The sequence below is a fragment of the Lontra canadensis genome, unplaced genomic scaffold (genome assembly GCF_010015895.1).
Source record: "Lontra canadensis isolate GAN:19392208 unplaced genomic scaffold, GSC_riverotter_1.0 scaffold10, whole genome shotgun sequence".
Taxonomy (NCBI): Eukaryota; Metazoa; Chordata; class Mammalia; order Carnivora; family Mustelidae; genus Lontra; species Lontra canadensis.
In genome coordinates this window covers 9,934,189-9,946,525 of record NW_022631004.1, presented here as the reverse complement: position 1 = coordinate 9,946,525, position 12,337 = coordinate 9,934,189, and the positions used below count along the sequence as shown (strand labels likewise).

The 12,337-nt window shown below is 38.7% G+C and overlaps 1 protein-coding gene across 5 annotated transcripts in view; it reads right to left on the bottom strand.

Annotated features, from left to right (window-relative positions):
• TTC29 (tetratricopeptide repeat domain 29) overlaps window positions 1–12,243 on the bottom strand; it is a 224,811-nt gene extending 212,568 nt beyond the window's left edge. The window contains exons 1-5 of one of the 5 annotated variants that reach the window (XM_032855563.1): window positions 12,128–12,243; window positions 11,416–11,463; window positions 8,290–8,338; window positions 6,067–6,164; window positions 4,048–4,131 (exon numbers count right to left, since the gene is read on the bottom strand). In XM_032855563.1, the coding sequence (XP_032711454.1) occupies window positions 4,048–4,131; window positions 6,067–6,158 (176 nt within the window). In that variant the 5' untranslated portion in view covers window positions 6,159–6,164; window positions 8,290–8,338; window positions 11,416–11,463; window positions 12,128–12,243. Of the gene's footprint in view, window positions 1–4,047; window positions 4,132–6,066; window positions 6,165–8,289; window positions 8,339–11,415; window positions 11,464–11,862; window positions 12,065–12,127 lie in introns of those variants that run through there. The other 4 variants (XM_032855561.1, XM_032855562.1, XM_032855564.1 and 1 more) reach the window with 4 other exon arrangements.
• Between the last annotated feature and the right edge of the window lie 94 nt (window positions 12,244–12,337).

Genomic DNA, 12,337 nt, shown 5'->3' with positions numbered 1-12,337 from the left:
TGCAGACCCATTCTGCTGGGCATGAAGACAGTTGACATGCAGGCTCCCAGTGCAAGAGGGAGACCAAGTTTCAGCAGAAATAGAGCCAGATGATTTAGCTGAGAGTAAACAGAGGTGGGATGAGGGCTACTGGATTATGAGGTCAGGGAATGGCAGACTAAAGAGGTCACATTCAAGATGACTAACACTGTAGGACAAGAAATTGTCAGCAATAAGGCCACAGTGAAAGGAGGAGTAGTGGAGAAAATGGGAGATAAAGTCAGAGAGGTCAGGGAAATCCAAATCATGCACAGTAAAGTCCAAACCATGATACACCTTAGAACTTGGAAAGCTCTCAGAGGGTTTTAAGCAGGTGAGTGTCATGATCTAATTTTTTTCAAAAGATGACTCTGGAGGCTGAATTTTGGCAGAGTTAGAGGGGATAGGAGAAGAGCAGCTGGGAGACTATTCTAGTGATCTTGGCAAGGGATGATGGTGGTTATGCAATGAAGAGAAGCAGATGAAGACAGGATATATTTAGGAGTTATATCTGATAGAACATAGTGATGGATTAGATGGGGGAGCGTGGTGAAGTCAGGGTACATGCAACTCAAAGCTGCCTTGGTGCCACTTGCTGAACTAAGGAAAGACTGTGGGGGATTATTTGGTCGGGGAGGTGAAGGAAAGTAGGGGTAAATCAAGAGTCCAGTTTGTGGCCAGATTAATTTTAGAATGTGTCTTAAGCACCCAAGTAGGTATGTAAAGGAGGCAGCTGGATATAAAAATTTGGAGCTCAATGGAGAATTCAGGGCTGGATTTATAAATGTGATAGTCATTAGGGTACTGCTGTACTTAAGACTAGATCCAGGGGGAGTGCCACTGGAATGGAGGGCCTAGGACTCAGCCCTAGGACAACCCACCACTAAGGGTTTGCAAAGAGAAAGCCAGCCTCAGGAGGCACAGAGTCTGGAGGAAAACTATAGAACATAGCATCCTGGAAGCCACAGGTACAGAGTGACCAATGAGAGAACGCTCATCTCTATCAAATGTTGTGAAGACGTCAAGCAAGATGAGGACAGAAATGTGATCATTGTGTGTGGTAAAAATGGACGTGTTAGTCACTCTAAACTGGGAGATTTCTGTGACTTCTGGGACCAGACACCGACCGATCTAGAGTCAATTGATGCAAGAACGGGTGCAAATACTGAGACAGTGCTTCTGGTTGCTATGAAGGGTAGAGGAAAATGGGAGAGAACCTGCGTGGGGGTGGGGGACGTGCAGATAAGAAGTCAAGGGAAATACTAAAGGAGGTATGAATGCTAGTGAGATTGATCCAGTTGAAAGGGAAAATGATGATGTAGAAGAAAAACATGTTTAAATGTGGAGAAAGTCTCGGAACAAGTAAGAGGGCATGGATGGCATCCAGAGCACACGCAGAGGCATCATCCTGAAAGGAGAATAGGAACTCCACCTATTTCGATAGAAGGAAAGTCACAGATGTGAGTTTACATATAAATCTACTGGTGTGTTTTGGGTTAGATGATGAGTCCACATACATACTACGGGATATCAAAGCTAGTGGCTATCAACTATACAATGAACATATATACAACCATCTTACTATCTTTATATATATGTAATATATATTACTGTCAAAAAGAAGAACAAAGCAGTATATACAGACTTAAAGGTACATCTTAGATATTGTTTTTCTTGTTGAAAATTTGATTCATCAATTTCTTCCACTTGTATACTGAGGTTCTGTGAAGTCCTAGTTTGGTAACTTTATAATGCCACCAAACAGAAAGCCAAACTCAAAATCTGTCTTCCGTGGCAGGTTTCATCTGACCACCTTAGTTTTCTCTGATTTCCTCTATACCTTGAGGCTGCACTTCACAACACAATCAGCACTCATGCATCCCGTTTTCTTTTCCTGTTCATAAATCTTATTATCTCAAATTGAGACAAGGAGACAAATATTGTACGAAAAGATATCACTGTCTCTCCCACTGCGAAAAACCTGGTATTAGATATGAAGTAGGCACTTAAATGCTTGCTGACCAATTTATCTTTTCAGAGTTGACTGACTAATAAAAAGTTTTACATAGCAATTCCTTGGTTAACAGAATATGCATAATTCCTCACGGTACCTGCTGAGTATTGCTGAGAGTGCGGAAATAATTCATCAGTTTTCTCCTTTACATGCTATTCAATTAGTTTGTCTGTGGCAAAGTCTAGAATATATATCAGTCAAAAGCAGAAGAGTGAGCGAAGTACCAGCTATCTTCCTACTAATGTTTGCATCCACTATCCTAGCTTTGGTCTAAAAACGTATTCAGCTGCAGGAAACTTTAAGGAGAATGAAATTGTAAGGCTGGAGAATTACCCAGTGTTACTTGTTTTCTGTAGCATATTATGGATTTGAAATCAATTTGGTAATACCTTTAATGAAAAAAATATTAAGAGAATATTCATCAGCAAATCCTATTCTGCACTGCTTTAAAGTTTTCTTCAATGCAGACTGAACGTTTAACAGATTTTAAGCGCTGTATATGGATTTCTAGCTTGTTAAAATATGTGAAGTATAAGTTTAATTCCAAATTTAATATCTAATTATTTAATCAATTACAGATACTTGGATATCATTATATTTAAATCAATGAAAATATCACCTATATATATTTTTCTTTTAAGTACCTTATTATCAGACAATATTAACTTTTAATTTTATCCAACAGGTTACCATGGAAAGTTAATAAATTAACAATCAGGGGTGCCTGGGTGGCTCAGTGGTTTAAAGCCTCTGCCTTCAGCTCGGGTCATGATCCCAGGGTCCTGGGATAGAGCCCCACATCACGCTCTCCGCTCAGCAGGGAGCCTGTTTCCCCCTCTCTCTGTCTCTGCCTGCCTCTCTGCCTACTTGTGATCTCTGTCTGTCAAATAAATAAATAAAATCTTGAAAAAAAAATAGTCCCGAGGGTTTAAAAAAATAATAATAATAATCAGAGCATTTAACCAAAGGTCCCAGATACTACACATGGCAGTCAATAGTGTTCCGAGGAAGACAGTGATTAAAGGTATTGTAAAATTTTATCACTTTTTAAAATAAAGTAGCTACTGAGAGAATGAACTATTCTATTTTTCCACCCTATATGCAAATTGACACAGATAATATCTAATGATATGAAACATATCAAGTAACTTGGAATTTTAGACTCTATGAAAAACTATACCAAAATATCATTAAGAAAACTCTTCCAGAGGACTCCCATAGCACTAGACAATATGAATTGGGAGGATGTTGGTTTTTTTTTAAACATTTTCTGTATAAAATATTCTAATTGAATCATTTAATGAGTTTCATAAGATGCATGTAGATTTATAATATTTCCATTTTTCAATACCTGCATCTAAAGATCTGATGATAACATGGTCACAAAGTCTATAAGCAAGAAATATTAAATCTGTTCAGCTATTATTTTAGGTTTTTACTCATTTCTCACTAACCTACAAAGGTTTTTATAGTTTTTAGTTAAACCGTAAGTTTCTAACTAGGGATAAAATGGCAAAGTTTATAATGTTCATTGATAAAATAAATCCAGACAATTTAGAAATATTTAAAAAGCAACTGATAAACTATGATTGCATTCATTCTTTTTGTGAGTTTTTATGGGGGGGAGGAACGTACATTAGTACAGAATTTTTGTTTTAAATCACTAGGAAAAAAGATATGATCTTTCTCTAAAAGCTTTTTTCTCCCCCATGGAGGCAATACACCTTAAAATGGAAGTTAATAAGCAATTAATGGCATAGACTTAACTAAAATATTGCAAAAGTGATAGTATATTATCTTGGTAAATATGAGAATTTTGAAGGCCATAAAATTAAAGACTTTGATATGTGTAAGATCAATAGACATGACTTATCACTATTTAATATGAGCTTTAATTTTTAAATGCCATGTTCCAGTGAAAAAGTGTACTGTACTGGAAAACTGAAATTCCAATAAAGAATCAAGACAAAAGAAACAAACTTTATATTAAAGTACTTTTAAGAGGTTATACTTACGCAGCAACCTCTTCTTTTGACAATCCTTTGAAATTCTCCTCCAGGTAATGATCTATGTCATCTTTTTCTTTGATCAACCGAGACCTAAATGAAATGGAAAGAAATAATAAAGCACGGCTTTATCAAGTTGAAAAGCTCCCAAATATATAAAATGCTACCAGGAGAACAGAAATATTTAAGGTATAATACCATATATAATAAATGTTCTACAGTAGCTATAGATTATTGATTAATAATTTCCAAATTTTCATTTTCTTGAATGTTAAGAGATAGGGAAGAAGCTTAAACTCAGTATGCAAACAAATCAGCAACACATTAAAACAATCAATGAATTCTTATGAAAAATGGAGTTTTCTCCTCAAAACTTTTAAGCTCTTCCATTTTGCTCATGTTGCTTCACATTATAATTTTGCAATACAGAAGTCATATTCTGTTTGGCCCAGGATTTTGAACTAAGAACACCTGCTTGATACAAACATACAACATTTATCTATTCCAAACATTACCAAACTTTGCTCTGAAATGTTGTTTGAGAGGGTTTTTAGTCACACATAAAATTCAAATTATTATTTAAAAAGTGACTTTAAGATGACTTTAATGAGAAATCTATTACACTGGTAGTGTATTTTTTTCTCCAACCTCCATTACACCTTTAAAAACAAGCATGTTACTAACATCTCAAAACAATGGGAGTATGGGACTAAACAAGCATCTGTTTTTACTCAGAAGGTAATGGAAAATCTTTTTTTTTTTTTTAAGATTTATTTATTTATTTGACAGAGAGACAGAGAATGCAAAAGCAGGGGGAGTGGCAGGGGGAGGGAAAAGCGGGCTCCCAGCCAAAGGCAGACACTTAATCAACTGAGCCACCCAGGTGCCCCTGGAAAATCTTGATACAAAACTTTGCCTTAAATGGTTATGAAAAAAAGTGTTTTTCTTCCATAAAATGAATACAAGAAATAGTGTTTTAAAAAATCCATCTTATTTTAGAGATGTGAGATTGGGCTCCATTTTTGCTGGCTTTGAAAAGAAAATGGAATCTCAAGCATTATAAAAGGCAGGAAGAACAAGCTTTTTCAGATTTTGTAAATACTCCCCATTATTCAGAAGTAAAACTGAAAATAAGAATATACGTATATCCTAAATTATGCATGCATCAAAAAATTTGTTTTTCAAACTTTTTGAGAAGAAACTTTGATTTGCTGTTATAAGGGAACTTCCATGCTGTTTTAACTGCATGCATTTATTTTGGTTCGGGGACGTTGGTCTTTCCAGAAATACTAAGAATAAAGTATGTTCCTTCTCAAAACAAAGTAGTTTCATAATACTTTGATCATTTGTCTTGTCGGAAGGGAAAATTTGGCATATAAAGAAAATAATCAAATCTACATGTGTAAATTATTTATACCAATAAATAATATGCATCACCATGACTCAATAAAACCATAAATGGCAACTTCTAAATAATACTATCCTCATTAATACTTGTGACAAAACACATTGTTCTCTTCTATACTTTCCGTGCAGCAACTCTAGGAACTCAGCAGCTGGTTAGTGTAGCAGCAGTGTGATGAAGCATTTTTAGCCCAGGATCATTTCAGCACCTAAATCTGGCCTGCCAACTTACCCTAGTAGTGACTCGGTGTCTTCCTCCCTCCATAACAGAAATTGGCACTCAGGACCTTGCAGATTGGAAGCTGTACACCTTGCACTCCTAAAGCCTCTGCTTTCAATTCTCCGCTAATGTTTTTAAAAGGAAATATATCTCCAAAGTTTCCTAGGACCATGATATAATTAGAATAGGTAATAAAACAATCAAATGAGTGCTAGCTTACTAAATAAATTCTTAGTATTTGAATGAGCTTCATTGATCCTTTTGAAATAGCAAATTTGAATATTCTGAATATAATAATATACTCTTATCTTTGAACAATTTTGTTTTCTGAAATGTGCTATTGACATTTCTTACTGCAAGAAATTCGTTCTATAGAAAAAGAGATGAAAACCAGGGTTACATACCTTGGAATTGTTCTGGGGGAACATGGCAGCTTCTGCCTGGCTAAAGATGTAAGCTTTGGGCGTGTCATGGGCAACGGGGGCAGGGTGGTCATTTTAGACTACAAAAAAAAAAAAATAATATATATATATATATATACATGTATATATATATATATAGAAACAGTATTTTAAAGAATGAATCTTTCAAAGAATCTTTTAAGACATTATTAGAGATCCACAGTCTGTCATCTGGGCTGAGAATGCCTCTGTGTGTAGGTAGAGCTATAGCTCTATTATTCAGGAATGATACTCAGTGAGTGGATTCTGCAGGTTGTTTCTCATTATTTTCTTCTACCATCTGCCTTTTGGCCAATTTATTACTTGTCTGCATCTCTACCACCAAGTGGATAAGGAGAAAAATCTGATAAATGCATTGAATATTCAGACAATCAGGAGCTTTGGTATGAGTTTTGTTAAGGGACATGGTTGCAATTAAAGAGTGAAGATTTTTAGGACAGCTCTGGATTTCAAATGCTCATGCTTTGCTTTCCCGTTACAATCAATAATTGAAAATTGCTCATACTTTGCTGTTTTCTAAAAACTTTCTTACTCACAAATAAAGGCTTTTCCTTAGAAGTGACAGGTGCTAAGACTGATTCTCAACAAGCAGACAGCTGCCCCCAGAGACACACAGCTACCACAGTGTAACAAATCACTTCAGAATACAGAGGTCCAGAAAAAATTGTTTAAAACAACAATCATTTCATTATCTTTCACACTTTTTTGTGGGTCAGGAATTTAGGACAGGGTGTAACGGGATGGCTTTTCTCTACACCATGATACTGAGCCTCTTCTGGGAAGACTCAGAAGCTTGGGGATAAATCAGTGGTGTTGGGGTGGGGGTCAGGAATCATCTGTAAGTGTCTTATTTCATATATCTGATAGTCAGTACTATTAGCTGGGACCTTAACTGGGCTGTTTGCTAGAACATCATGCATAGCTACCCGTAGGGCTTGGGCTTCCTCACAGCATAGCAGCCTCAGATTTCTCAAGTGGCAGCTCAGTACTCCAAAGGCAAGGATGCCAAAGAAAAGCCAGGTGGAAACTATAGCCACTTGCAGAGTCCAGCCTTGGAAGTGATATAGCATCCCTTCTACTGTGATAAAAGATCTGTTCATAGTCAAGGCTAACGAACATTGATTCACCCACTGAGGGGAGAGCATCAACTCCACATGGTATGAAGAGAATGTGGGATGAGAGATACTGTTGTGGCCATCTTGAGGAAATGCAATGTGTTACAGTGAGGAACGTAACTGAGCAATAATGAAGGTGGGTCTATAAAATGAAATTATCTAGGGGTGCCTGGGTGGCTCAGGCAGTTAAGCATCTGCCTTTGGCCTGGGTCATGGTCCCAAGGTCCTGGGATCAAGTCCCATGTCGGGCTCCCTGCTCTGCGAGAAGTCTGCCTCTCCGTCTGCCTCTGCTCCTCCTCTCTGTTCCTTCTCTCTCTCTCTCTCTCTCTAATAAATAAATAAAATCTTTAAAAAATAAATCTTTAAATAGGAAGAGGTGTGGACATGTCTGTGGACTTACAATGGAAAAACTATCACATGCTGCAAGGGCTTTCAGATGCAAAAGAAAGCACACTTCTATGGTTAGAGAGGCATCCACAAGGCCAGAGCCTCTTGATTCCCCCACCATGTCCACCAGTTTTGACCTCTATCCTTACCCTCACCAAGCAAGTGAAAGTTTTGTTTTAGGTTTTAAATCACTTACTTCCAATAATTACTACCTGTGTGACTCAGGGTAAAGCACTATCAACCTGGGTCTTGAATATATTTAACAGATATTTTATTGAACTATCACTTGGTTCCAGGTCCTGGTCTAGGTGCTGAAGATATAGCAGTGACCAAAAAGATGAAAATCTCTGATCTCAGAAAATTCACATTATAGGGGTGGATGTGGGGGAAAGATAGATAACACACAAATATGCAAAATATATACAATGTCAGATGACGACAAGATCTACAGCAAAAAATTAAGCAGGGAACTAGAAATTATCCAAATGCTCACCAGTAGCAAAGGCATAAATAAGAGCAGGATGAGATAAAGTCAAAGAAGTTAAAGAGAAATTTGGGAGTGTTCCGATGGTGTAGGGTTTTGAAGATAACTGTAAAAACTTGATTATTACTCTGATGAAGTTAAGAAGCCACTAGAGAATTTTGAGCATGGGAGTGACATTACCTGACTTGCACCTTGAAAGGTTCACTCTGGCTTCTCTTTTGAGCTTAGACTGTAGGGGAAGAAGGGCAGACAACAGAGAGGTCAGCTGGGAGGTTGTTATGAAATCTGAATGAGAGATGTGGTTAGACCTGAGGTAGAGCCAGCTGTGGACAGCCAAGGTACCATGTTCCTCTACCAAGCCATGAGGAAGCAGGGTGGAAGAACAATAAGACTCAAGGGAAAACCTTTTGAAATCCAGTGTAGAAACAGGCCGTCTTGTGTTTACAAATAGAAGATTATTATGAAAATAATTTTTTTGCAAAATTAAAGAGAAAATTTTAATGAGGATCAGTGTCATGGTTTACACACTATGGAATCCTAGTATTACCCAGATTATCAGGGCATGATATGATCCATGAAGCATGCCCACTTATTTTAATATAGTTATAGCTTACACACACCATGTGAACAGCAAATGTTAGTCCTCTCCTACGTGATAACCTCATAATATAGTGACTTCTTTTGTAATTAAAAAAATCTATTTTTCTAATCAGATGTCATATTAACTAGTTGAGTTACCTGGAAACCACAACTTATTAAATAACAACTGTATGCAGAACATGTGGTAAGAAGTTATGGTCAAGATAAAGATAGATCTCAAGTACAGGCTTGAAAGGATAACAAAGGCTCCCCCAAACCTCCCATGAGCCTACTTCAGAGAAGCTATGAAGAGTCTATGTTCCAGAGTCTTCTATGTTATAGAGCAAATCTGGGCCATCTCAATTCTTAACCCTCATCTGTCTATCCCTAAAAGGATTTTGAAATGTATTTTTAAACAGATGGAAGAAAATAAGGACTGTGTTTGGTTCAGTTGGGGAATTTCATCATCTATAAATTAAGACTGTTCTGAGAGTTCCACTTTGCTTGGGAGGGCATTGTGGCAGGGGTGATTTTTACATAATTACAAGGACCCTTGAAAGTTACCAAGGAGCTTCAAAATGAGGACACAGTACCTGTAATTTCTCCAAGTACTAGAAAGACCCAGCTGCTTGTCTGCTTATAGACAGAAAGAAAGACCAAACTCTAGAGCTGAATCCAGCCAACAAGGTGTATAAAAGCCCCTCCCCCAAAGTTGGGCTACCAATATGTGATGTAAAATTTATCCTTTTTGACGATTAATTGGGTTAGACAACTTTTGCTAGAAAATATAAGCATCTAATGAAATCAAATGCAAATGTTATACATGGAGAGGAACATGTCTTCTTTGTCACACATATGAACTGTGATGTTTTTTCAATATCTGAGTCGTTTCCTACCATTAAAGTTTCAGCTGCCAGTTCCTTCATTTTGCTCTCCTCTGATCTGAGAACATGAGCAGCAGGAGCACCTTTACTCTTAAATTTAGTTTAATGTAAGTATTGCAAGCCCTGCTGGCAAGCCTCAAGGCACGAACTCTGAGTGGGGGGTGGTCAGAGCTGAATGATAAAGTGGAAAAAAAAAAAGTTATTAACTGAGTGTTGGAATAAATAGCACCCAACCAATCTATGTTGGAAAGTTTAAGCTCTGAGTTAGGGTAGAAGTTGAGCAGGCTCCTTCCCTGCTTTAAACCCCACATCCTACCTTGCTTATGCCCGTTGGAAAAAGGGATTTTGTCTTTCACAATCGCTACGTGGCCACATAAAGGTATTTTGTTTTACACGATAGGTAATGTGTAAGCTGAATGTTATGGCACATAATATTTGAAATGCATCAAATATTTAAAGGTTCTTGCAACGATTTTTTTTTTAATCTAAGTAATCACCATCTCTTTTTATAAGTTCATTCTTACGCTGAATTTTCTTAAAGTAGGAAGCTGGTGCATTCTAGCATACAGAAGCAGTCAAGAGGAAATAGGTGAGAAAAAAATGCAAGCATGCTTAGGGGCCTGTCATTTTAGACTTCAATTATACCTATAGAGTAAAGAAAGCCTTTTGCTCTTCGTTAATATGAGTTGTATCACTTCCCTGGTGTTAGCCAGGCAGTGTTCCCAGGTCCTAGGTGAGCTCCCACTTGGGAAATGGGATTAATGCTTTGGGGTGACTGTCGTAGGCCTGAAGCAGAAATGGAACACATCCTCTACAATGGCACTACATCAGGGTTCTCCTGGCTCAAGACCACAGAGGAAATCACACAAGATGGGAGCTACTGAAGGAACGCAAGAAGGGTTCAGAGCCAGGAGAATGGGAGGCACCTCTCTGGCTGGCACCAAAACCAGCTTTTCCCCAGGAGCTGAGGGGGAAGCAGTCTGTGAAGAGGACCCAGAGGCAGCACCCCCAGTACCAGCAAGTGGGCGGCACTACATGTGGCACCAAGAATGCTGAGCTGAAGATCAAAAGGCTGCCTGAAGCCATTTCACTGTTGGTATTCAGAAGAGATTTGGTGGATTCTTTGATCTTCTGGTTGGCTCTTGTATCACGGTTTGGCCCCCACATGCAAAGACAAATGAGAATGGAGAAATACAGGATGAAAGGTTTAAGAATGCTGGGTCAGGCTGTATGTGTCGCATGGTGAGAGTTTAAATTTCTGGCCCCCAAGTAAAATTCTTCAAAGAGTAATCCTCCCACCCACTATCCTCAGAGATATCCTCATCAGGAAACACAGAAGAAGGGGTAGGTCTTGCACTGTATAGACAGAGGCTACTTGGGGAGTGACTATGTCCAAGGCTGACTACTCTCTCTAGAATTCAATCACTGTGGAATATAAGAAAGCCAATAAACCACAAGAGACATATTTATTATTTGTCATCAGGAGAGCTCAAAATAAATGATTTTGCTATCACCAATGAAATCACTTATAAGAAGTAGAACTTCTCACATTACCACCATAAGCTCTTTTACTATGAAAGATTAAAGAAACTACAGAAGAAATATCAATAATTATAATCCTGAAAGACTAAAAGAATCACATAAAGAAGTTTAAAGAGTCGCTAAACGTTTATCCCTCGAATCATAATTTTTAGACGCTTTTAGCACACAGTGGTAGGTAATTAGGTGGGTAAGTAAAATAAATAGAAATCATACATTTTCTACTAACTGATATATATTGATGGTTAAATCAAAATATAAAGCAGGGAAAGTGTTGAAAGCAGGGCGTGTTCAGTTCACCTACTTTTAGAGATTACTGCTGAAGGTCTCTCCAAGGCTTATGGACTTCAGCCTGAAAATCAGGAACAATAATAGTAGCAAAGGAGAGAAGAAAAAAGTTAAAAATTAGCTAATAGAATAACTTTTCTTCCTGTCCCAAATTGTGAAATAAGATTCCTTCATACAAATAATATCAAGTACCTCCAATGTGTTTACATGTACTTTTTTTTTTTTTTTTTTTTTTTTAGTTCAAAGTGCAATCGCTACAGGAGAAACTAATCACTAATTCAGTGAAATTCCAGTACATCCGAATTAGGTATATGTATTGGTCTATTTCAATACAAATGAGACCTCAGGGATAACAATCTGATCTCATGTCTCTTATGAGACATGAAGTTAACTTTACGCAAACCGAGGGCATCTCAGTTCCCTGTCTGCGCCTACCTAACCCTAGACAGGACTAGTAACTTACTCCTCCGCCTGTTTATTTTCCCACCGCCCTCAGAGGGTCACGTGAACTGGGAAGCAGGAAAAGCGCCCATCCCGGGTCCTACTTCTATTCGCTTCTTGAGATAAATGGCGAGGGCCTCTGCTCTCGAAGCTAGAGCCGGAGTCCACGGACTTGGGGAGGAAGGTCTGCCGGGGTCACAGAAGGCACGAGACTGCCGGGAGAACGGCCCGCCTCTCCCACGAGCTGTGAAAGTCCTGCCCCGAGCTTCGCCCCTGCCGTCACGAACCTCGGTGGACTGGCCCGTGGAACAATTCTGGTTTTCCGTTCCGCCGAAGTGTGTCCCCCACCCGCGGCAATGCCGGGCGCCGGTGCTACCCGCTCCTCCCGCAGGGGTGCGGGAACCAGGCGCCTAGAGGGGGACGCGGGAGCGTCGTCCGGGTTACCGAGGGGGCGGGGCAGGCCAGGGGGCGTGGCTAGGCTAAACCGGGGCTCGGGA